General features: G+C 33.0%; 3 protein-coding genes across 5 annotated transcripts in view; 2 read left to right on the top strand and 1 right to left on the bottom strand.

Moving 5' to 3' along the window:
- The first annotated feature begins 173 nt into the window (after nucleotides 1–173).
- On the top strand, nucleotides 174–2,987 carry LOC139491741 (uncharacterized). The gene is made up of 2 exons (XM_071279575.1): nucleotides 174–331; nucleotides 1,285–2,987. Exon 2 carries the CDS (start codon nucleotides 1,345–1,347, stop codon nucleotides 2,731–2,733), a length of 1,389 nt encoding a protein of 462 aa, XP_071135676.1. The 5' UTR covers nucleotides 174–331; nucleotides 1,285–1,344; the 3' UTR covers nucleotides 2,734–2,987.
- A 6,004-nt stretch (nucleotides 2,988–8,991) lies between these two features.
- Nucleotides 8,992–19,412, bottom strand: LOC139491760 (charged multivesicular body protein 2a-like). 2 transcript variants are annotated; one of them, XM_071279608.1, is made up of 6 exons: nucleotides 19,332–19,412; nucleotides 18,379–18,559; nucleotides 17,583–17,762; nucleotides 16,555–16,685; nucleotides 13,868–13,929; nucleotides 8,992–11,559 (listed from the first exon to the last, which is right to left on the bottom strand). In XM_071279608.1, the coding sequence occupies exons 1-6, from the start codon at nucleotides 19,343–19,345 to the stop codon at nucleotides 11,426–11,428; spliced, it is 702 nt and encodes a 233-aa protein (XP_071135709.1). In that variant the 5' UTR covers nucleotides 19,346–19,412; the 3' UTR covers nucleotides 8,992–11,425. The 2 variants fall into 2 exon arrangements, with proteins under 2 accessions (XP_071135709.1, XP_071135710.1); XM_071279609.1 differs by lacking the exon at nucleotides 19,332–19,412 and having other exon boundaries at nucleotides 10,805–11,559.
- A 162-nt stretch (nucleotides 19,413–19,574) lies between these two features.
- LOC139491757 (cold shock domain-containing protein E1-like) overlaps nucleotides 19,575–26,987 on the top strand; it is a 20,709-nt gene continuing 13,296 nt past the window's right edge. Inside the window, exons 1-7 of one of the 2 annotated variants that reach the window (XM_071279602.1) lie at nucleotides 19,575–19,650; nucleotides 21,713–21,901; nucleotides 22,647–22,772; nucleotides 23,704–23,800; nucleotides 24,663–24,823; nucleotides 25,723–25,877; nucleotides 26,531–26,732. In XM_071279602.1, coding sequence (XP_071135703.1) covers nucleotides 21,863–21,901; nucleotides 22,647–22,772; nucleotides 23,704–23,800; nucleotides 24,663–24,823; nucleotides 25,723–25,877; nucleotides 26,531–26,732 — 780 coding nt within the window. In that variant the 5' untranslated portion in view covers nucleotides 19,575–19,650; nucleotides 21,713–21,862. The remainder of the gene's footprint in view (nucleotides 19,651–21,712; nucleotides 21,902–22,646; nucleotides 22,773–23,703; nucleotides 23,801–24,662; nucleotides 24,824–25,722; nucleotides 25,878–26,530; nucleotides 26,733–26,987) is intronic. The other variant, XM_071279605.1, reaches the window with a different exon arrangement.

The raw sequence follows: 26,987 nt of genomic DNA, 5'->3' as shown, positions 1-26,987 counted from the left end.
GAGTTCAGTATTTTTTTTTTATTTTACTTTCCACTGGATACTAGATTTATTAAGATGATGCATTTTAGAAACAAAATATTCTCAAATTAATGTGTTTACGACGTTTGTGTTATTAATGCTTAGACATAATATCTCAAGCAAAAAACATTCATTTTTATGATTTATGACGCACCATAAAGTCATCGATTTGTGTTATCTCAACCGAATGATTTTAAACTTATTATATGCTTAGTGTAGTATATGTATTGTAGCCTAAGTTCAAGGATATATAAACAAAACGAAAGTAAACAAATAATAAAAAAGCTGATGCTGATGTCTGTTATCTTCAACAGTAAGTACATTTTTTGGAAAACGATAATGCAAATTATGGGCATACAGTACAGTTTTTGTCCCACGGTTATTTTTTAATGAAAAATGTGCATATTATATATATAATTACCTTGTTAGTTCAAAATTAATATGCAATAGAACAATACTTTTTTGTAATATTTTAAGATATGAATGGGGTCAAAATGTTAGCACGTTTACTCAAAATTTCTGGGGTTTTATTTACATTTCTATCCCTTGAAAAAACCCAAAGGATTTGTATATATATACTATACAAATCCTTGAACAGATAGACCTTACTTTTTGTTTCTTAGATAAGCACAAGCGTATATTTGTAAACATTTTTAAATTTGTATAACAATTTTTTGGAAATAATTATTTTTCATCAAAGTTTCATAATTTTAGAAAGAAAACGGCAGTTTTTGCTGTATATTTGAAAAAAGTTTGTTAACGGCAATATACTTCTGGAAAGAACTGATTTCATATAGTTTCAAGATCCTTGTTTTAAAATTGAATGCAGTATACTAGTATAGTCACTCGAGCTTAAGGTTATATAAAAAACAATTTATCAGTGACCTTTTCATTAAAAATTGGTACATATAATCTTCACACGTAATCAAACCTAATGTTATTTTAAAAAAGAGGGGCCCATGGACTCGTTGTCAAGTTAAATCATTTTGAATGATTAAATTCAGTCGAAAAAATCATTTTTCCCGATATGTCACAGTTTAACGTCGTTTCATGTAGAGTTTGTTAGACTCGTTTCGTAGTTTTTCTTTAGTTGGCATGTAGTTTTTCTTCGAATTATGAGTTTGAATGTCAACTTGGTTACACCCACCTGCGTTTAAGTACGATTTCATATTTACGAAAACTTGATGAATATTTATATTAGAAAAAATATCTATACACATATACATATATAAGCCTGCTGAGTAGTAAAATTATTTATATTTTCAGTACCATCAAAAGTTGCACTGATTCAGAGTATACGAAGAAGGGCGCCAAGAAAGAGTCAACATGACGAGCTTACCAGAGGAGTTTTCAATTGGGTTAGATATAAGAAGTACCGAAAATCTAGATAAAAGATTACTTTTCTTGATGGAAAGAGCAGCGAATAAGGTAAAAGAAATAAAGCCTGTCCTTGATTATGTTCACCAGAAAGTTGTAGATTACAGAAAACAAAGACCTTATGATACAGTAACAGTTGTTGGTAGTGTAGGTAACGAGCTGTACTTCCCTGAGGTCATGCCGGACGGGTCTTACCTAGTTGAAGTTGATGTTTTGTATAACCGAGAAATGCCAAATGCTGCCCTTCCAATTTATTCTGAGAGTGACGAGGCGAGTGTTCTGTATAATAGAGAAGAACCTAATTTTGTTGTACCAACTGAAAAACAGCCTTTTATAACAGTTCAGATGGATTTTATGGATGACAAAAATAGACAAATTGAACTGCCAATGGGTGCATGTTTAGTACAGGTAACCAGTGATATTGATGAAGTAGATGCAGGTCAAAGGTGGAAATTTTTCAAAAAACTTTGGAATGGCAAAACTTATTTGAAATCGTTAGGATATACATGCTTAATTCCACGACAGGAAGATCCAAGTATTTTAGGCGAGATTGAAATTGAACCGTTAGAAACAATCCGAATGTTGCCATTGTATAGAACATGTCGAACTAACACGGAGACTATGATTGTTGGTGGAAGAGAACTCAAATTCAAAATTCTAGTTGATAAAGTTTCTGCCCTCAAAGGTCCATGGCCCCATAAACTATCAGACTTCCAGAACCGCGAGAGAAAATGGCCGGAAACAAAGGTAGTCGACACTATTGTTCAAGATGGCTGCTTGTTGACACACAAAACGTCAATGTTGGTTTATCCTTTGCAGTGGAAAATAACATTTGCTCTAGCAGAACAACAACTGACAACAAGGTTTTCTTTTCATCAGAAGTTTCTCTTCATTTTGCTCAAACTAGTAAAGAAAAAATATCTGGATATGGGGGTGATGGAAAACGGAGATGCGCGTGTCGGTCTTACATCATATCACTTGAAGACGATTTATCTTTGGGCGTGTGAAACCCGGGACCCTCAACAATTTGCCGAGTACCCTGGTATGGCCTTTCTAGCATTTCTGAGCAGCTTACGGAAATGCATTGAAAATTTTGTATGTCCACACTATTTCATTCCGACCTTAAATGTCATGGAAGGAATAGGCCAATACAAGAAACAGCTTACAGAAAATGACAAAAAATGGATCAAAGAGCACAAGTCAATCCAATCAACTTTACTCAAGAAAATTGACAACATAATAAGGAATCCGGAAGAGTTTTTGACGGAAGATCTTCTTGAGGTAGTAGATGAAAAACATTTACACGAATTAGAGAAGACAATCGGAGAGGTGGAGTGATGACGAAATTTCGTTCGTTAATATGTTTTCTTAATCTTTTTTTAACTAACGATTTCTAATAATAATGCTAAAAAATGAAGACAAAAAAAGTATCGGCAACACTTTTGTTAAGCATAATGCATTGTACTCTAAAACTGATATCAGGGTTAAATCAACGACTATCCTGTCCACTGAAAATAAGAATGAGTTAAGTGTCATATTAAATGTATGATGTCAGGCAGGCATACACTCTTAATTATATATGGTTTAATAATCATGATGTTTTATTTCTTAGATAATAGTTATCAAAGGTACCAGGATTACAATTAAGTACATCAGACGCGCGTTTCGTCTACAATAGACTTATCACTGACGCTCATATCAAAATAGTTATAAAAGCAAAACAAATACAAAGTTGAAGAGCATTGAGGATCCAAAATACCAAAACATTGTGCCAAATACGGCCAAGGTAATCTATGCCTGGGGTAAGAAAATCCTAGTTTTTTCGAAAAATTAAAAGTTTTGTTAACAGGAAATTTATAAAAATGACCACATAATTGATATTCATGTCAACACCGAAGAGCTGACTACTGGGCTGGTTATACCCTCGGGGACGAAACGCCCACCGGCAGTGGCATCGACCCAGCGGTTTAAATAGTTATCAAAGGTACCAGGATTATAATTTATAATAGTTTAATTAATGGTTTTATGATATCCGAACATCGGACGGGTAATCTTATATCGCCTCTTATGTAACATCAGAAGTCCATTATATAGCAATTGGCATTTGGTAACACATATAGTATATACAATGTATTCCACATATCCAATTAAATGATGTTGTCCAAAGAAGACTCACAGGATACAACAGAGACAGTTAAATCTACATTATCTATATCTTGGTTTTCGTGTAGACATTGACAATGATAGTCGGTTGAAAAAAAAAATTGACGACAGAAATGATTTAACCTCGCCAATTATAAACTTCCACTTTTTTATTTAGCAACATCCAAGCAGCACCTGCATAGGGAGCATGTATCTTTCAGGCTTGTATTGCCCATCATGATTTCCTTAGTAGAGGGTTGCTGCTCACAAGAAAGGTATTAAACCTAGAGATCCAAGTGATGTAGTTGAAATTGTTCCTTTGCTCCATTACGAATTGGTTGACCGAAAGTTATTGAATACCGGTATCTGTTTCACAGATGACAACGGGTGTGTTCCATATGTCGTATCATACAATTCCCTTTCCCCGATTGTGACCTACCGAATTAGTATTTTCCGGGTCTATACTAACATAAGCAACACGACGGGTATCATATGTGGAGCAGGATCTGCTTGTATTAACCCTTCCTTCTAAAACATGCACCTGAGATCACCCAAAGTTTTTGGTGGGGTTCGTGACGCTGTCTTTAGTTTTCTATGTTGTGTACTGTTGTTTGTCTTTTTTAGCCATGGCGTTGTTAGTTTATTTCCGACTTATGTTTTACTTAGTAGCCCGGAATTGTTTTCACTTAATCGATTCATGTCTATTGAACACCGGTATACTACTGTTGTCTTTATCTATGAGTTTGAATTAATGTCCCTTTTGTATAGCCTTACACAAAGAATACTTTTGTCAATTTGTTCTTGTAAATAAACTCATTATGGATACTAGGCTCAACATTGTATACGCCAGAAGCGCGTTTCACCTGAGACTACTATAAATAACATATTATGTTATAGTAGTACTTTAGTATCAGGTTTCATCTACAAAAAACGTAATACTTGATCAAATTAACGGCACAAGTTTTACTGCCGATCGTTAAAAAAAATCAAAACGTCAAATACAGTAAGATGTTGACAAGAATTGAAGACCCAAAATTTGGAAAGTTTGTCAAATACTGCTGAGGTAATCTATTCCCTGTGGTAATAAACACTCCTTAGAGTTTCGAAAAAGTTCATGTTTTGTAAACAATTAATTCATGTCAACATAGAAGTGCTGACTACTGGACTGGTGATAAATCACACAACAGCAGTGGCATCAAACTAAATGTTGTAAATTAACATATCATAGCAGCAACCCCTATCAATAGACCACTTTCGAGTTCATCCGTCACCGGAAAAAAAACTCGTCAATTATACGCGCCTTTATGGCGTCATTTACCAGAAAGAGGGGGTCGCCTGTATCCCTGCACTATTTACGTTCATCAAGCGTCTTGGTGATCGTCATTGTGCAGGATAAACTAGAAATAATGGTTGTTGACAGATCTCCCAAGTCCTGGAATAGTGCATTGCCCTAGAATATAGTATCAGTTTATATATAGATATATATCCTTCATGTGCAAATACTGGTATGACGGAATATAGGAATGAAACATTAACCATAGGAAGATTTAAATCACGCCTTTTTTTGCAAACGTAAGTTATCGACCGAACTTCGATGTTCATTGCAATGAATGAATCAGAACTTTTTATTCGTTAATTTTTCATTTATGCTGTTAAAAATTACATTTGTATAGCGGAAACGTATCGCTAAACGAAAAGACTGACTTATTCAATTCATTTTTATTGAGAAGCTTTTGTATGATCGAAGTGCACCGTATACAATCAGAAAAGAGAAATGAAATTGAATTACATAGACATGCTGACTTTCAGGTGAAAAAAACATGTCCATCAAACGTAAGATTTATGTGTTCTTGATGAAGTATACATTATCCTCTCCAAAAGCAGGATATATAAATCTACGTTTGCTCATTTTATGAAACAAAGTTGAACTAGTTCTTTCAACCTGTATTGTTAGCTTAAAACGAGGATATTTTTTGTTAAGAGAAGAGAAAAGACGCCAAATAGTTTATACTATTACACGTAGAGTAGGTATTTTTTGTATTCAAACATATCACAGAAATTTCAAAATGACAAAAATATATATTCATATCATATACACACAGATTGATTGGTTGTTGTTAAACGTCCAGAGGCAAATCTTTCATAAAATTGAGAATGGAAATGGGGAATATGCCAAAGAGACAACAACCCGACCATAGAAATAAAAAAAAAAAAAACAGCAGAAGGTCACCAACAGGTCTTTAATGTAGCGAGAAATTTCCGCACCCGGAGTCGTCCTTCAGCTGGCCCCTAAACAAATATATGCTAGTTCAGTGATAATGAACGCCATACTAATTTCCAAATTGTACACAAGAAACTAAAATTAAAAATAATACAAGACTAACAAAGGCCAGAGGATCCTGACTTGGGACAGGCGCAAAAATGCGGTGGGGTTAAACATGTTTGTGAGATCTCAACCCTCCCCCTATACCTCTAGCCAATGTAGAAAAGTAAACGCATAACAATACGCACATTAAAATGCATGATCAGGACGATTCACGAAGATTGTGTTTAATGATATAATAGCTTTAATAATAAAAAAAAAACTCGTGGAAAAGCATCTATGTTCAGCAATTTAACCACATTTGTAAGGAAATTGTGTAATTTAGTATCTAAACACATATCTGCACACGCTGAAATGTCACGCCGTCTTTACTAATCATTGAAATTATGTTGATAGTCCTTAATATAAAGCTTTAATACAACTGTCACATAAACTTAACATTAACCAAGAAAACTAAACATTAACCAATGAACCATGAAAATGTGGTCAAGGTCAGTTGCACCATGCCAGACAGGCATGTTTAGCTAACAATTCTTCCTTACAACAAATATAGTTGACCTATTACTTATAAGTAAGAAAAACAGACCAAAACACAAAAAAACTTAACACTGAGGCTGAGCAAAGAACTGTGAAAATGAGGTCAATGTCAAATAAAACCTGCGCGACTGACATATAGGTCATAAAATATTTCCATACACCAAATATAGTTGACCTATTGCATATATAGTATAAGAAAAAAAAGACGAAAACTCAAAAACTTAACTTTGACCACTGAACCATGAAAATGAGGTCAAGGTCAGATGACACCTGCCAGCTAGACATGTACACCTTACAATCATTCCATACACCAAATAGAGTAGACTTATTGCATACAGTATAAGAAAAACAGACCAAAACACAAATATTCAACTATAACCACTGAACCATGAAGATGAGGTCAAGGTCAGAAGACATCTGCCAGTTGGACATGTACACCTTACAGTCCTTCCATACACCCAATGTACTAGAACTATTGCTTATAGTATCTGAGATATGGACTTGACCACCAAAACTTAAAACCTTGTTCACTGATCTATGAAATGAGGTCGAGGTCAAGTAAAAACTGTTTGACAGGCATGAGGACCTTGCAAGGTATGCACATAACATGTGCAATTATCCTATTACTTATAATAAGAGAGAATTTAACATTACAAAAAATCTTAACTTTTTTGTAAGTAGTTACCGAACCATGAAAATGAGGTCAAGGACATTAGACATGTGACTGACGGAAACTTCGTAACATGAGGCATCCATATACAAAGTATGAAGCATCCAAGTCTTCCTCCTTCTAAAACATAAAGCTTTTAGGAAGTAAGCTAACGTCGCTGCCGCCGCCGGAAAACTATGTCGAGCTTTCTGCGACTAAAGTCGCAGGCTCGACAAAAAGGGGGAAAAGGGCAGATTTTAATCTTAACTGTTGACTTTTCTCTAAGTGAACAAGCATTCTGTGAGTATTGACTGGCAATACAGACAACCGCCGGTTAAGAATTCGTTGCACTGAAACAAAATGCGAAATTGATCTATAACTCATCATGGTGTAAACTTTATATCAAATTAAAGTCTTCAAGCATGACGAAAATAAGTGTGGAAAAAGATTACTTGAGTGACCAAGGACCATAACTGCATAAAATAATCATACCAGATCAAAATTCGCAATTGGCCTGTAACTTGTCATGACCAACTATATACAAATTATAAAATCAATATCTTCAAGCATGAAGAATCAAGAATGTGCTCATAGTAGTATTACTAGTAGTACACGGATACTCTATTCGCATTATCATTTTCGATGTTCAGTGGACCGTGAACTTGGGGTAAAAACTCTAATTTGACCTAAATATTTTGAAGATCATATCATAAGGAACAAGTGTATTACGTTTCAAGTTGATTGGACTTCAACTTCATCAAAAATAACCCTGACCTAAAACTTTAACCTGAAGAGCGACAGATGGATGGACGGAACCACAGAACAAAAAAGCATAATGCCCCTGAGCCCTTGTTGGCCTAAAATTTCGAAAAAAATCCACCAAATACGACTAAGGCCATCTTTTGACTGGGGTTAGAAAAACCTCAGTGTTTAGAATACCGGGTTAATTCAATTTAAATACAGAATTTACAGAAAATGACAAAATGACAAAAGGCTGTGTGTTGAAGGCTGTATTTTGACGTATAATGGTTTACTTTTTACAAATTGTGAGTTGTCTCATTGGCACTCATACCATATCTTCTTATATCTATTTCAATAAATTTAGGCAACAGTAGTATACCGCTGTTCGAAATTCATAAATCAATTGAGAAAAAAACAAATCATGGTTACAAACTAAAACTGAGGGAAACACATCAAATATGAGAGAACTACGACACAACAGAAACACAACACTTAAATGTAAGACACTCAGAAACGAACTATAATATAGCAATGGCCATTTTCTTGACTTGGTATATAACATTTTGAGAAAAAGCGATGGGTTGAACATGGTTTTGTGGATAGCCAAACCTCCCGCTTTTATGGCAATGTTAAATATATCATTAAAATGACAACATTACATGACCGGACTACAATACAAATAAATGGGAGAACATATAGGACAGAGAAACACACAAATAATAGATTTCAAAAGGTACCAGGTTTATATTTTAATACGCCCGATGCAGATTTCGTCTTCACAAGACTAACCAGTGACGCTCAGATAAAAAAAAATTGTAAGCCAAAACAAATACAAAGTTGAAGAGCATTGAGGACCAAAAGTTCCAAAACTTATGCCTAATACGGCTAAGGTTTTCTGTCTGGGATAAGAACATCCTTAGTATTTAGAATAATTCATACTTTTGCAAACAGTAAATTTATAAAAATGACTATATAATAGATCAATGATATGTCATCAATCTTGGACTTTCTGGCATCCAGCTGTGGCAATGATCCAGTGTGGCAATGATCCAGCTGTGGCAATGATCCAGTGGTTGTAAAAACTTAGATACCAGCTTTATGGCTACTTACAAAACAAGAAAAATGGTCAAGACATCTGTTTGATTTCAAAAAGACAAAGATTGGCAACCAACCAGTCAATAGTTTAAATATAACAAAAAAACTGTTATCTATCAAATGACTCTTTAATAATCACAATATAAAATTATTTACATAACTTTACACTATGATACAATATAACTATCAAAACAAATACAATAATTTATTTTAAAATAAATGAAGTCAGGAATTAATGTTTTACATTTCTCTGTATTAATTTCAGAATTGTATCAGTATACTTTTTTTGTAAGTTGATAACTAGGATTATATATATTCACATCTTGCAAAATTGTATTTGAGAATTAATACCAGATAGGATTTCAATAACAACATATAACAAGAGTTATTACTTTGGATAGGAAGAAATCCTCATAGTACTATTTTCAAATTGAAGAAAATATGAGTGTATTTTAAAAGATTGATTATTTGGGTTTAATGTCTCTTTCAACAATATTGGCTTTATAATGGTGGTCAGTTTTTAATGGTGGAGGAAGTTGGAGTGTCTGGAGAGAACACTCATCTCAGTATAGGATACTGTCAATCCTAAACAAGTATGATTGGAGTCAAACACACTGCACCTACCTTGCGTGGGGTTCAAACTCCCTACCTCCTGGTTGGCATGCAAGTGATACAGCAGATAAACTACTTAGACCACTTGGCTACCAAGGCCCGAGAGAGAAGGAAGAGAAACTATTTCTTGGACATAGTTATGTTGATTCAAAGTATGCATAATTTATAGAAGAAAGCATGTTGGTTCTTAGAGGGTTTTCAAGTCCCTCCAGAACCATTCCACATCCAGTTTAATGAAAAAGCTCTTATATTTGTAGATTTTTCTTTTATGTCGCACATAAAACAATTTTTGTTCTCACTTTTTAAAATATTCAATTCAAATATTCTTTTTAATATTTTCTAAATTAAATCTGAGGATCATCTTGTCACTCAGCAAAACAAAAATACACTCAAGATTATAAGTTAATAATCCTCCCTACTAGTGAATTTTTAACAGATATTGTTAATAAATAAGAGGTTAGTTTCTGCATATTCCATACACATATACACAAAGAGGTTGTAAATGAATAACTGCCCCCTATTTTCACAGTGATTTACCACCAAGAGTACTTTTGAACTAAATAACCTTGTTTGTACTGATACATATAGATTCTACCACTGCATCGAGTGTAATACAATATTTATCCACTCGAGACAGTTAAATTTTCAAATTTAAAATGCGAGGCTTGCCCGAGTGTTTTAAATATTTAAAATTCAACTGTCGAGAGTGGATAAATATCGTATTACACGAGATTTGGTGGTGGAATCTGTTTCTCTAATGATTTTCTAACGTTATGCAGGCAAACTTATTCCTTCTTTTCGGAATGATCTGCAAAAAGATGTGTTTTTTCTATGTGACGTCATCAGGCATGGTCGCCTTTTTTCATGCCGTCACAATAGGAAATTCAGAGGAAAGCAAGAAAATTCGACGTCATAATCGGATTTTAACCAATGAAGGACTGAGATCAAACGAACCACACGTTGATTAAATTTTTTTTATACAATGGGTGCAGAAAGGGCTAAATTGACGAAGAATTAGAGAAATATAGTTGATCAAGTACACAGTATAAAAAAATTCAGAGATTGTATAGATAAAAAATAAATAACTGGAAGAGAAAATGTCATTTTGAATGTGATTTGCAGTAATCTGACATTAAGGATAAAAGTTTGAACTTATATAACAGAAATGCAGCCTTAAAAAACATCTAGGTTTCTATATGTATAAAAATTTGGCACAGTTACATTTTGAAGGTTGTTGCTACCTTACTGTAAATGTATCAAATTCATCATGCCATCATGTCTAATGTTAGAAATGCTTGGGAACAATGTAATTTTCTTTCTGGATATTAATATTTATACAGACTAAAGCCATAGGCATATGACTACAACCAGAAACTGAATTAATTGATATGTAAGTCAAAGCGCAACGTCTTGGTTTGTCAGAACACCCCTAGTGGAAATTGCAATGTATGCAATTTATATATATTATGGCTTAAACTTTTTGCATCACCAAATTACAGGGGAAAATGCAGTTTAAAAATAATAGAAGAATATTCAAGCCCCCCCCCCCCCCCCCAAAAAAAAAATATTTTGATTTATACCAGTGGGTTCCTCAGGATCTTTTAACACCATGGGCTATCTAAAACAGATTTTATAATAGATTTTTTTAAACTAAAAGTCTGGTGCGATAGTTTACAGATAAGGCCAATGGTATTTCAAATCATTTGGCGCTAATTGAAAATACTGAAAGAAAACTGTAAAAATTCTACAGAAATAACTGACAAGTACAGATAATTCATTCCCAGAGCTCCTTCCTTTTTTGCCAAGAATACATATGTGAAGATTAATGCATGAAAGAAGGTCCCCTATTGCACACGAACAACTCTCTCATTCTACACAAATGTCATGCCCAAGTACACCACAGCCTATTTCATGTATATATTATCACAGTTTCACTGTCGTCGTAAGTTTTCTAATCGTGCCTCTAAATCAGCATCAGCATCACTAGGTCCTCCTCCTCCTGCAGCCTGTGCTTGTGGTTGTTTTGTTGCTCCAGCTGCTAATGTCCCCCCTGTTGATGGTAAACCTATAAAAAAGATATTTTTTTAAAAATAAAGAATGTTTGAACCATAACAGGTTTTTAAATCATAATCTTAGGTTTGTTAATCTTCAACTATCTTTATATCACATGTATGTTCCTATTTACTGCTGTTTATTAAACTGGTCATTTCAGGTAGAAATATGACATGGTAAAATATTTAAATTCAACATTATATTATTACTTACAATGTAATATATATTTTGTTGTTTTCTAAACAGTATAATTATTTCTATAAAATGCATATTTTAAATATTAAAAGATGATAAATACCTGAAAGTATAAAGTTTAAAAGAAACAACTCAAACTAAACTAAAAGGGACACAAGAAAGATTCATAAAGGACATCCATTCAGGATTATTTTGTTAAAAATTACATTTTGTGGTGTAGAGTGGATCCCATAGTAAGACATGGAGATAGTTTCCGACCCTCTTATTATTTACTCAACAATTTAAAATCTGTCAATTGTAAAACCTTATTGTGTATTACTTACCTGCATTTCATCTTGATCAGGTTAAGACCACATTCTTAACAATAGATTCATTTATTTTCGTGGGTACCAATTTTCGTGGATTGAGGAAAACTTACACTTCTGTGGATATTTAATTTTGTGGTTTTGCTTAAATCTGCATACAAGACTATGGAAAATTTGTAATTAGTTGAACATTTAAATTCGCAGTTCACCTTACCCACAAATTCGAAAATCAGTAGTGGGTCTCATTGGGGTCTAAGCGTGATGCCGGATTGCCGATATTTGGTAAGCGTGACACGGGAAAGTCAAATTATTGTGTCGTGAAAACGGGAAATGTGGTCTAGCGGGACCCGGGAAATGACAAAACTAGAGGCTCTCAAGAGCCTGTGTCGCTCACCTGTTAATGTGTTTACTGATGTCGACCATCTTCATTGGTAGGCGGGGTCATTAGACACTTTAAAAAAAAAAATAGATACCCTAGTATTATGATTGTGGCCAAGTTTGGTTAAATTTGGCCAAGTCGTTTTAGAAAAGATTTTTATACAAGTTACAAAAATGACGAAAAGTTGTTCAATATTGACTATAAAGGGCAATAACTCCTTAAGGGGTCCTCTAACAATTTTGATCATGCTGACTTATTTGTAGATCTTACTTTGCTGAACATTATTGCTGTTTACAGTTTATCTCTATCTATAATAGTATTCAAGATAATAACCAAAAACTGCAAAATTTCCTTAAAATCACCAATTTTAGGGCAGCAACCCAACAACAGGTTGTCCGATTCAACTCAAAATTTGTGAGGGGATATATCTTATTCTGATGGACATTTAAATCTTGAAAGATTTGCCCTAAATGTCTTAGTTTCAAAGATATAAAGCAAAAACTGCATTTTACCACTATGTTCTAATTTTAGCCATGTCGGCCATTTTGTTTGGTAGGCTGGGTCATCGGACACATTTTCTAAACTATAAACCACAATGATAATTGTGGCTAAGTTTGGTTAAATTTGGCAAAGTAGTTTTGGAGAAGAAGATTTTTAGAAAAGTTACAAAAAATGACGAAAAATTGTTAAAAATTGACTATAAAGGGCAATAACTCCTTAAGGGGTCAACTGACAATTTTGGTCATGTTTATTTATTTGTAGGTCTTACTTTGCTGAACATTATTGCTGTTTACAGTTTATCTCTATCTATAATAGTATTCCAGATAATAACCAAAAACTGCAAAATTTCCTTAAAATAACCATTTCACAGGCAGCAACCCAACAACAGGTTGTCCTATTCGTCTGAAAATTTCTAAGCAGATAGATCTTGACCTGATCAACCATTTTACCCCTGTCAGATTTGCTCTAAATGCTTTGGTTTTTGAGTTATAAGCCAAAAACTGCAATTTACCCCTATGTTCTATTTTTAGCCATGGCGGCCATCTTGGTTGGTTTGACGGGTCAAGCCACACATTTTTTAAACTAGATACCCCAAGGATGATTGTGGCCAAGTTTGGTAGAATTTGGCCCAGTAGTTTCAGAGGAGAAGATTTTTGTAAAAGTTTACGGACGACGGACGACAGACGACGGACGACGGACGCAGGACGACGGACGCCAAGTGATGAGAAAAGCTCACTTGACCTTTCAGGTCAGGTGAGCTAAAAATGAGAATTGCTTATGTACATAGTGTAAGCGGGATAAGGGAATCTGACAAAACAGTAAGCGGGATCCGGGATCGGAACCCCCCAATGAGACCCCCTCAGTATCCAATGAAAAATTTGAATCAACAGTAGACAATTGATATATCAGTTGTAAACCTAATTTCAAATAATAGGACATACCTGATAATTCATCTGTCAGTTGTAAACCTAATTCATCTAAAACTTGAGAAACTATAGCATCACTGAAAGAGAAAACATTAAGAAATTGATAGTTTAGAACAACAATTTTAAGTAGTGTGTCCAAATAGGATCAGCATAATTTTTTGGTGAACAAAATACCAAAAGAATGTATGAGGCATGTATATATAAATTAAACCAGATGCTCCCCAGGGCGCAGCTTTATACGACTGCAGAGGTTGAACCCTGAACCATTGGGCCAAGTATGGACACAACATTCAAGCTGGATTCAGCTCTAAATTTGGATTGTGATTAAATAGTTGACACAGCATAGGTTTCTGACACAGAATGAATGTGGTCTAATGAACTTAAAATATTTTTTTTGCCTTTGAGTAATTCACTATGCTGTTGAATATTAACACTCTCAAAAAAATGCTTGAAGAAATTTTCTTTTTATTTATGAAATCTGAAATGAGAAAAATTGAACCCCCCCCCCCCATTTTTTTTCAAATCCCCCTTTCCCTTTTTTCCAAAACTGATCTCAATTCAAATTTCTAATGAAGTTTACAACAATAACTACTCATTTAAATACATCATAAAATATTAAAATGTAAAATAAAGTGCTTGTTATCACTGAATGGTAAAGATTGTTTTAATTTATCAGTTGGTAGTAAAAGTGAATATACATTGTATATTGTATAAAACAATGATTTAAGTTGATTCAACTACTATTCTGGACAAAGAAAGATAACTCCAATAGAAAATTTCTTGCTATTGCACAATATTGTGCAATTAGATATTTCTTGGTATTGCGCAATACTGTGCAATTGAAAATATTTGCTATTGCACAATACTGTGCAATTGAAGATTTCTTGCTATTGCGCAATACTGTGCAATTGAAAATTTCTTGCTATTGCACAATACTGTACAATTGAAAATTTCTTGCTATTGCACAATACTTAATATAATAATTTTGGATCCTGATTTGAACCAACTTGAAAACTGGGCCCATAATCAAAAAGTACATGTTTAGATTCAGCATATCAAAAAAGCCCAAGAATTCAATTTTTGTTAAAATCAAACTTAGTTTAATTTTGGACCCTTTGGACTTTAATGTAGACCAATTTGAAAACAGGAACAAAAATTAAGAATCTACATACACAGTTAGATTTGGCATACCAAAAAACCCCAATTATTCAATTTTTGATGAAATCAAACAAAGTTTAATTTTGGACCAACTTAAAAACTGGGCCAATAATCAAAAATCTACGTACATTTTTAGATTCAGCATATCAAAGAACCCCAAGGATTCATTTTTTTGTTAAAATCAAACTAAGTTTAATTTTGGACCCTTTGGACCTTAATGTAGACCAATTTGAAAACAGGACCAAAAATTAAGAATCTACATACACAGTTAGATTCGGCATATCAAAGAACCCCTATTATTCAATTTTTGATGAAATCAAACAAAGTTCAATTTTGGACCCTTTGGGCCCCTTATTCCTAAACTGTTGGGACCAAAACTCCCAAAATCAAACCCAACCTTCCTTTTATGGTCATAAACCTTGTGTTTAAATTTCATAGATTTCTATTTACTTATACTAAAGTTATAGTGCGAAAAACCAAGAATGCTTATTTGGGCCCCTTTTTGGCCCCTAATTCCTACACTGTTGGGACCTCAACTCCCAAAATCAATCCCAACCTTCCTTTTGTGGTCATAAACCTTGTGTCAAAATTTCATAGATTTCTATTAACTTAAACTAAAGTTATAGTGCGAAAACCAAGAAAATGCTTATTTGGGCCCTTTTTGGCCCCTTATTCCTAAAATGTTGGGACCAAAACTCCCAAAATCAATCCAAACCTTCCTTTTATGGTCATAAACCTTGTGTTTAAATTTCATAAAGTTAGAGAGCGAAAACTAAAAGTATTCGGACGACGACGACGCAGACAACGTCATACCAATATACGACATATATTTACAATTTTTGCGGTCTTATAAAAAGAGAAAAAAATGGAAATAACTTTATTTTACAAGCAGGCCAAAATCTAACTTGAATATTTTGTTTGTTCAATCCTGTGCTCCATGTTTTATTTGACCAAAGGTGTTGGAATTCAGATGATTTCATCAAGGGTTGAAAAATAATAAACAGTCAGCCCCATAAAATAGTAGCTTTTTTTTCCTGTTTTGGGTGTAAATGTCAACACTTCATAAAACTTGTAAGACGTGAAAGAAAAGCATAACAAACATGGTTACATTTCATTTCTTCACATGTTTATGCATAAACTAGAAAGGCTTTTACATAATTCTGCTGTACCTTGCCTTTCATTATTGGTAAGGCTAACATTGGTGTAATATAATTTTTTAGATTAAAAGCCTGAAAATTTCAAATAGCTTCAGGCAATAAAATCAATGTTTAAATTTTTTTATTACTTAAAAATAAACAGCTTTTTCATCAATATGTGCCATCAATGAATAATGTACTTTTAACTTTTAATTCCCATTTGAATGGTTTAACACTAGTAATTTTTGGGGCCCTTTATAGCTTGCTGTTCAGTGTGAGCCTAGGCTCCATGTTGAAGACCTTACCTTGACCTATAATGGTTTACTTTTATAAATTGTGACTTGTATGGAGAGTTGTCTCATTGGCACTCATACCACATCTTCCTATATCTTTTTAATGTCACCATACCTTTCATCTTCATCGTCTTCATCACCCATAGCATCGTCTATAGCATCATTCATCATTTCTTCTTTCATTTCCATTATTTCTGATTGTTTTTCAAACTCCATCATTATCTTCTGAATTTGTGGAAGCTTCAACTGCAGAATTAATACAACGTCTTAATTACTTTGGATGCAATTGAACTCACTAACACCTATGTTCATCCATGATTTCATAATTTATTTGCAATAATAAGGATATGTTATACATGTAAAACCCTTCGACTTTCATTTTGACTTTGTATCTCATTAATTTACATTTTTTAGAAAATAAGTAAGTTTACATATTTCCTTTCTTAATACTATTTAAAAGCAGAATAATACAAATACATGAACGTGGAAAATTAACAGAAAGCGTGAGGATACAAGAAATTCCTCTTGTAATTAAGGTAGTTTGTAATACCTAAAAACTTTTGAATATATTCCTAAATGGAAGTTTTTCTTAAACTTTGCTATTTCACTCAATGTAGGCCAGCAGTATTTATATAATAAACATTTTGAACAAAATTAAGGAGATCGGTGGTTATTTGTCAATGAGACAGCAACCCAATCATAAAACAACCAAAAGACTTCATGATCTAGAGGACAAGAGTCTTCAGCAATAGCTGTCTGTCTAAAAAGTATGTTAAGCACCAAACTTACAAAGTCTATTAAAGTTGTAATAAATATAAAACAACAATCAAAGATATGCTGACAACATTTACAGCCGATTGCATTGAGTGAAGTCATTATTAGGTATGGTAAACAACCCTCCTTTTAGAGTAGACTAGTCCGACAGATAACCATGGACCTATCTATCTGTATGTAGGACTAGACTACTTCGAAAGGAGGGTAGTATACCTTACCTAATATTAACTTACGGTTCAGCTAGCAAGCAAGCTAACCAAAGATATTACCTTTACCTACACACTCAATGCAATCGGCTTTAATTACATTTCACAAAAAACTATTGAGATATATGACATGAGACAACCACCAACATGGTCCCTGGTTTACCTGTTTGTTCATTGTTTGCATGGCTCTTGTAACCCCTTTCATTGCATTGGCCATAGCATTATTTGATTTTAATGTCTGTATTTTTAGTGACACAGCCTGTATGTTTGCTCTCATCAAAATAAACTTCTTCACATAACGTCTTGTTCGAACTAAATCTTTGGCCATAATCTTTACAGCATCCTAAAATAAAGAAACATATAAACATTTATTCCATGAAAATACAAATGGTTATTCTTTTTTCTAAAAAAAACCCAAAACATGGCATACATGTATGAGTAACAAAAATACCTTACAAATATTCTTTCTGAATTGGACTACCATAAAGATATTTTTGCTTCGCCTTGTTGAACCAGAAATATATGACTTAGTTTTGTAAAAGTGTTTTTGATTAGTGATTAAATTGAACCACAGGATTCACTTGTTTTATACATGTACTAACAATGTCGGTTTTCATGTTCAGTCAAATCTTTTGGGTAATTCTACCATTTATTCTTGCATTTATTTTTTCATGAGTATAAACAATTGAATTCTTGTCACACAGAATTGGAAATTTATAAATTGTGATGACACAAATGCATGCTAAGCAGAAAAATACAATGATAAATTAAATTATAGGTAAACAATGGTAAAGGAACATCATCTCCTACACCTGAGCAAGCACTATTTTGATCATATGTAAAATGTCTGAAAATTCTCTTCCTACAATTATTTCACAATTATGCTTGAAAAACAGTTAAACCATTGGAGAATGTGCACATCAACATTAAAGCAGGAAGTAAAATTAAGATGAACAAACCATCTGTCCTTGCTTTGCCATTTTCTTAATATCAGCAATAACTTTCTTCTCTTGTTGTTCCATTTTGGCTTTTTCTCTATCCAGATCTCTCATTGCTTTGGTTAATGCCCTTTGATTCTGTCGTAACATTTCCTCCGGAGTCTTTTTCTTTCCAAAGAGCCATTCTAAAGGCATGTTGACACTGGAAAACAAGTGAAAGTTATGCCTTGTAGATTAAACGCTACAAAATGAGAGTAAATGCAAAAAAGTATTAATTAGGCTTTTGTCAAGAAATTGTAAAGGAAATATGAACCATGATCACTATAAAAACACAGCACCATAGCTGAGTTCAAGCGGATACATTGTCATTGGTAGTGTTGTTTTATTATATTTTATGTTATAACATGCTCACTGGAATTAAAACTTAGTGTGGACAATGAGTCTTTACAGGGTATGAACGATATGTTTCATTGACAATACAATCTATGGATGCCATGGAAATATGGCGGTCACGTCTTGAAAGCTTAAATTAAAATGCTGCAATATTATTTTGATTTTGATCTTGGTCTCTTATCCTCATCCATGTCGACACATGTTTTTTTGTTTGTTTGTGCTATTAAGAATGATTGTGATGTCACAATTTCCATTGAAAAATATATAGTACGAAAATTACGAAATCATATGAGGTACGCAAACTGTCCATTGCTGACCATAAATATGAAGTTTATTGACATTATTGTCACTCTTGTCGTTTCTATGTTTCTGACCCTATCCTCAAATTATTATTCATCAGTTTGGTGAAATAAAAAAGGCTGTTATAAGTTTAATCCCCCATAAATATATCTTCAGAAAAATGCCTGTAACAACTCAAGAATTTGACAGTTCAGTTATAATTTGTTTGACTTCTATGGGAATCAGAATGACACCTCAATTTTGCAGTCAAAATTTTGTGTGTTTATCTTTTACTTCTTAACCATTTGTTCAACATTAATTTTACCTTCTAAATGTGAGTTGTAAGGAATGAGTGACTCTGAGTCAGGAAATTGCTTCAATGTGTATTTTGACAATGACGTCACGGAGAATGTGGTTAGTCTCTAAAACAAAATAAAAGTTATGTTTATGTTTTGCATTTTTGTTTATTTATTTCTCTTTAATGCAAAATCTGTCATTAAAAATATTCTGTAAATAATTCTGTAAAACTGAACAAATAATCTTTCAGTTCTAAAATTTCAATAAATTAATGAGTTCGAGAGTTTGATGGCGGCTATGCTGCAGTGCTGTGCAAAATTTGGGGTAAAATTTCACTTATTATGGTGAATTATGATGGAAGTTTCATTAATAACATAAACGAAATAATAGAAAAACATTCAACGTTTATATTTTTAGTATTTTAGTTGTCCTTTGTAGTGCATAAACCCGTATTTTCAAACCGTCAACGTCAGCTGATGGATTTGCGCAATACGTACTTAGTGCAATAAATTCATGCACCTGGTTTTAACAAATTCATAACCTTAAAATTACGCAATATATTTTTATTATTAGGCGAAAATTGTATATATATCTCACTTTATTTGAAAAATTTATTAAACAGTGTTTTATAGAACCAAATCCTCATGGAATGGGGATTGGTCTTTTATTTGGCTTCTTTTCAAATTAAATAAATCAATAGACTGTGAACTTAAAACATTCTACAATGATATATAGACTGACTTTACATTGTTTTGTTTGATAAACTGTGTTTTACGATTTAATTAAAGTATAATTTACATCCAGTTTAGTTAATACAAGGGACAGGTTCTCCTTCAGGCTACTTCCCATGGCATGGATCATACACCTTATCGCTATTTAGAAATATCTGCCTATAGACCTGAGAATCATACACCAATTGCTTTTCCATTGTGGCTTCAGATATATATTCTATTATGAGTTCAACATTTTACAGTAACCTTTGAGATGTCCAGGAATGGCGGAGAAATAGCTGTAAGGTGTATTCTCATCATCTTTCATGAAGACACTTGTTCCTAAAAATTTTGACGTGAAAAGGCAATTTTAATATTTGCTGTGATGTCTTTCTTTGGTGTCGTTATTATACCCCCGCTTTGAAAAAAAGGGGGGTATACTGTTTTACCTCTGTCTGTCCTTCCATCAGTCTGTCAGTCAGTCCGTCCGTCCCATGAATATTTTTTGTCACATTTTTCTCAGGAACTACACTACCAGGATTTCTGAAATTTGGTTTCAGGCTTGATATAAGACAGCTATACTGTGTGATGCGTTTTCAGATTCATCACTCGACAACTTCCTGTTTACCGAACACTTGTATCAGTTTTACACCTGATAGCCAAGTTGAAAATTTTTCGTCACATTTTTCTCAGGAACTGCACTACCAGGATTTCTGATATTTGGTTTCAGACTTGATATAAGTCAGCTATACCGTGTGATGCGTTTTCAGATTCATCACTCGACAACTTCCTGTTTACCGAACACTTACCATTTTATTTCGTCGCATTTTTCTCAGGAACTGTAATTCTAGGATTTCTGAAATTTGGTTTCAGGATTTATATAAGTCAGCTATACCGTGTGATGCGTTTTTAGATTCATCACTCAACAACTTCCTGTTTACCGAACACTACTATCATTTTACACATGATGGCCAAGTTGAAAATTTTCGTCGCATTTTTCTCAGGAACTACAATGCCAGGATTTCTGAAATTTGGTTTCAGGGTTTATATAAGTCAGCTATACTGTGTGATGCGTTTTCAGATTCATCACTCGGCAACTTCCTGTTTACCGAACACTTAACATTATCCACTTGCGGCGGGGGTATCATCAGTGAGCAGTTGCTCACAGTTACACTTGTTTTTTCTGTTGCGAATTGAATATCAATGAATGGTTTCCTGGATTTCTGACATTCCTTCACTTTAGAATAGTTTAGAATAATTGTTTACTCAGAACTCATTAAAATTTTACAGACTTGAATTTCCAGAACGTTTTGTATATTTTCTGGAAGTTCAGATCTGTCAAAATCAACACACAAATATTAATATTATACAAGATGACAAGTGCATTTCCAAAGTAATATAATAAAAGAAAAAAAATCACCTACCTTCTTGGTACCCAATTTTTTCTGTTAGGAGGCAGGAATCAAGTTTTTATGTATTTTGGTTAATATACATGTACACTGTACCATGTTTTGCACAAAACATCAATCTCGGCTGTTTAACATGTAAATCTTCTTTAGTAAATTGGTGAGTTCAGCTTGAAAATAATTAGGTTATACTTTTTTATTACCAAACAAATAAAACTTAATCAAATAACCAACCCAAAAAAAATCACATTCTTTTTTTTCATATTTTAGCCCATAGATGTAGTACCACCCAGCATCAGAAACTGAGAAAAAAACCAAAACAAACAAAGGAAGAAATAAACAACAAAAGCCCATAAAAGAACTTAACTGCACAGACTGCACTTCTGAGGACTAGGAAACTCCCAAGGAAACAAAACAACTATGTCAGCTGTAAAGAAGTTGAACAGTCCTCAGTGGAAGGCATGTATATTTTAAATTAGTGATTCATTTTGGTCCAAGAAAACATTTATCATCCACTGTGTCAATGTCACTGGCCTGCAGGTAGAGTTTTTATTCCCGATGGTATCACAAGCCCAGTAGTCAGCACTTCTGTGTTCACATGAATTATTGTTGATATCATTGGTGGTCATAATTATAAATTAACTGCTTACAAAACTTTGATTTTTTCAAATACATAGGACTTTCAACCTCGGGAATAGATTAGCAGTAGTTGGCAAAACTTTCAATCCTGGTATCTATGAAGAGTTTTTGATTTTTTGGATGAAAACAAATATAGTTCCTATTATTGAAAATGTGTTACTTGTACATTTTTTACATACAAATTCCAAATGTATAATGCATTTATATAAAATAATAAGTAGAATAGCAGAGGGTTGGGTGAAATTACATTTAAATTTTGGTTTGGAGTTTTAAAGTAAATTAAAGTGATTATTTGGTGGAGTTGAAGAAGATAAAAAAATTATGTCTGAAACTATCAAACTGAATTTTAATTCATATTATTGTCCATATTTTGAGTCTGAGTGGTAGAAAATATAAATTTTATAGTTTTGAAAAAATTGTCTTAAAAGTAGTACACTACACTGTTAAAAGAATTTCACTTTAAAATAAACACAAAAAAAACCCACAACATTTTTAAAACATGTCAAATCTACATGATCTATAACCTGTACAAGAAATTTGATAAAATATGTTTTTGTTATATCAGAATTTCCAGCCGTCCACACAAGATCCTGCAATCGTGTCATTTCAAAGAGCCACAGCACCAGTGATCAATTCACACATCAACAGCAATGGAGTAGGGAGAGAAACAGGATTTATTGAGAAGCTTTTGGTAAATATTTGAATTCATTTAAGGTGGTACCTAACACTACAGGAAGATAACTCTGTAAAATCAGCTAAACGTTTTAATTACGTTGTGTTGTTAAGAGAATATTAAGCTTCTCAATGATCAAAATAAGTGTTTGTCAAACTGCTATATAACCAGTGTAATTTTTCTGATAAAACGGTTGGTTCAAATTTTTTGAAATTTTTATATTTTTGTAAAAGGGTCAAAGTAAATACTTTGTCAAAATTTTAAGAAAATTAAACGACCCAAATTAATTTTAGTGCAAGTGTTGGGTACCACCTTAACAATAATTGATTGATACATTTATGGTGAAATGGTTTCGCATGGAAATAGAAAAAAAATCTTTGAGATCAAGCAATTTGTCAGTATATATAGTTTCATAATTGTGCTGTCCTGAACATGCATTAAATATTTACAGGTGGATGTTAAGCAACCAACAATCAATATTTAAATCATAATTGTGAATTAAATAAAACTTTAAAGGCTTTTATTCATAATATAATAAAAAAAAATGTTTAGTGTATGCCCTTATATTTTTCAGTTATTGGTTGTTTTGCCCGTGAGAGAGCTTTCACATGTTTAAATCTTTGCTTAATTGTTATTTGAATGGAGAGTTGTCTCATTGGCACTCACACCACATCTTCCTATATCTATTAATTTTGGAAGAAATTTTCAGATGAGGTTTTATAAACAGCTTGTAAAAAGTAAAATAACAAAAATACTGAACTCTGACAAATGTCTGGGGAAAATTCAAAACGGAAAGTCCCTAATCAAATGGCAAAATCAAATGTTAAAACATATCAAACGAATGGACAACAACTGTCATATTCCTTACTTGGTCCAGGCATTCTCAAATGTAGAAAATGGTGGATTGAACCTGGTTTTATAGCGCTAACATGTTCTGTTTTACTTTCAGCATTCCTATGGATTTATTCAGTGTTGTGAAAGGGATTCACGACTCTTCTTTCATTTTAGTGAATATGGAGATGATATTAACTTGGTTAAAATTGGAGGTTAGCACTTGTTTTAAACTTTATTATAATTCATCACACTGCTCGCTTTCAGTAATTATGCAGCTTTATTAAGTTCTGTTTTTCTTAGAAAATACTGTGAGGTTTTTATTAATGCAAATTAGTTAGTATGGCAATGATATGGACTTGCATTCTGATATCTGATACACATATCTATCTTAAAGCAGATTTTCCTATATTTTAATGTTTTTTCCATTCTTTAAAAATCACAATAAAGCACTTACTAATGTTTTTTTGAATGCACAGAACTTGATCTGACTTCGGATTTAAAAAAAGACACAGTGTACTGTGTTCCTTCTGTGAAGTTTATGCTAGACATTTACTGTAAATAAAATATTTAAAAGCCTAAGTCGATGCTGTATGATTGCCAATGAGACAACCTTTTATTACAAACCACATGACATGAACAAAATATGAAACAATTCAAATGTGAACACATAAGACCTGCCTTAGCCCATATTCACGACGACTTGATTTATGATTAGCAATACACAAAAAACAAGAATAGTTAACAGTATCCAATGACAACCTCTGAATGAATTTGAACAGGCATGTACAGAATATTTAATTGTTTTCCTATTGAAACATTAATTCTAAAATGTCTTTGAAATCACATGGTCACCATAGCTATTATTTGATAGGACAAACATATATATATATATATTTTGATAAATAAAATCGTTACTATTAACGATAACAATTCTGTCTGATGAACCGCTGGAGATGCGGTGAAAGCGCTAACAGAAACAATGTTCGATTTATGATGTGATTTTTTGTGTTTTTTACTTTTAAATTATATATATATATATATATATAATGATATAATAACTTTCCTATATAACAGACCCGGTAGAGTTCCAGATGACCTATGACCGTAGGACTGGTAAACCGGTAGCAAGCCATATTGTATTGTTAAATTCTGGAAGTCAATCTTATGAAGTTTTGAGTGAGGAGAAGTTTACAGGATCTATTGCACAAGAAGCCAAGCCAACAAAGAACAAAAATGTAAGACTTGTATTTTCAGCCACAAGTAGAGAAGTACCACCCCATGTATTAGTTAGTGATAAGTTCAGTTTGTGGGGAACTGCTAGTGGTAGGACCACTATACTTGATATGCAGTTTTCTTAGCATCTCAATTCCATGGAGACTATTTGGTCCATTCTTTAAGTCATGGTCTATATATTGACTTTGCAACTTATGCTTAGTTTACATGTATTAATTTGTGATTAGGTCAGATTATCAGTACCACTTGTGGTATGTCAATGATTCTTGTATTTGGTATTCTGTTGTATTAGCATTGGCTCATCTGATTTCCATGAAGACTATTTGGCCCACCCCATCAGTCATGGATCGACTTTGAATGTTTTGCATAGGTTACATATATACTTCATGGGGCCATAAAAAAGAATAGATTTGTTTGCCCAAACCCTACCTACCCAGAAAAAAGCTGCCTACTCAAATTCTTTTATTGTCCTGATTTGAAGAAGTTTTTTTTTTATCAGAAAGGCATGAAGACTAATAAACACCCCATACTTGAAAAGAAAGAAAAAGAAAATGCCTACCTACCTACCCACTCTCTCAACCTTTGGGTAGGGTTTGGGCAAACCAAAATATTTTTTTAATTGTGGCCTGGTTGGATTAGTTTAAGAGATACCAATGATACTTGGTATGCAGATGTATTATCATTTTCAATTCTCATTTCCATGGAGGATATTTGGAACTGCACCTTCAGTCTTGGTTAAGTAACTTTGAATGTTCTGCATAGTTTAACATGTTAAAATATTGGTGTTTTAATTACAACATTTGCATTTTGCTATCAAAATTTAAAAAAATAAGACATATCTCTGTGTCAACAGTTTATAATAATGAAAATTTTTTTTTTTTAATTTTTTTTCTAATTACAGGGTTATGCTCTGTCAGAAGACAGCCTTGGGAGGGTAACTTACCAACATAATGGAGAAGTTTTCTTTTTACCGTATGGATCTGATGATGTTATTGATAAGACTTTTAAACCAATAGCCCAAGATCAAGTCCAGTTTTATATAGCAACTGATAAAAGGTATAGTAGAATAAAAATAGGTGAGTTCAAATTAGCCGTTTCATAATCTAATGCATCCTGGGTAATATTTTCAAAAGCGTACACCAAAGCGTTTTGATTGGTTTAAAACGTTAAAAACAATGGAAATTCAACCAATGACGTAACGTTATTTTCACTTTGGGGTACGAACATATGAAATTACCCATGATGCTTTAGATTCTGAAACGGCCAATTAGAATACATGATCAAGTAGGATTGTTATAGGTCAATGTACTATCATTGACAGGGAGCCTTGGCTCATATTAAAGAGCAAGCTATAAAGGGCTCCAAAAATGACAAGTGTAAAACAATTCAAACAGGAAAATCAACTGTCCAATCTATATAAAACATGAGAAACAAGAAACATATATGAACCACATAAACAAATGACAACCACTGAACATCATGTTTGTTTTATCATCTAGCATTATTTTGGTGTAACTATTTCATAATGAGAAGAAATAGTCTAATTTTATATTCAAAAATTTATTTGAAAAAAATTGCAAAGAATTTGATTGATGTGAAAAAATATCCATAGTAACAGTTTCTTGTCAAACATGATTCATAAGTCATTAACAAGCATTTAGAAGAATATCACATGTAAAGCTAACAATTAAACTGATTTCTTTTTCCAGGAACGGTAACTTACATGCAAGACAGATTGAACCAGTCAGTTGTAAAGTACAAGGAGTTGTCTGCTCTTTGAAAGATTCTTTTGGTTTTATCGAACGAGCTGATGTGGTCAAGGAGATCTTTTTCCACTACAGTGAATATAAAGGTGATATCAACAAACTAAATCTAGGGGATGATGTTGACTTTGATGTTCAAAATAGAAATGTAAGTTCAATTTGAATTATGATTAGCTTCTTCTGTTCTGTAACTTCCTCCTGCTAATAAGGAGCACATTCAAAAGGATTTTTTATAGCTGTCCTATTAAAACATAATTGTTGATGTAAAAAAATAAACTTCAGTTGACCTTTTGAAGTAAATGTAACATCAGTTTATCTTCAGGCCAAGCATAGAAATTAAGATGACTTTTGTTAGTCCTGAAAATGTTTAAAAAAACTTGTTGGAAGTTAAAGCATCTTTGAT

This window comes from Mytilus edulis, chromosome 10 (assembly GCF_963676685.1).
Source record: "Mytilus edulis chromosome 10, xbMytEdul2.2, whole genome shotgun sequence".
NCBI lineage: Eukaryota > Metazoa > Mollusca > Bivalvia > Mytilida > Mytilidae > Mytilus > Mytilus edulis.
Note: the sequence above shows the minus strand (reverse complement) of the source record. Positions and strands in the feature narration are given on the sequence as shown.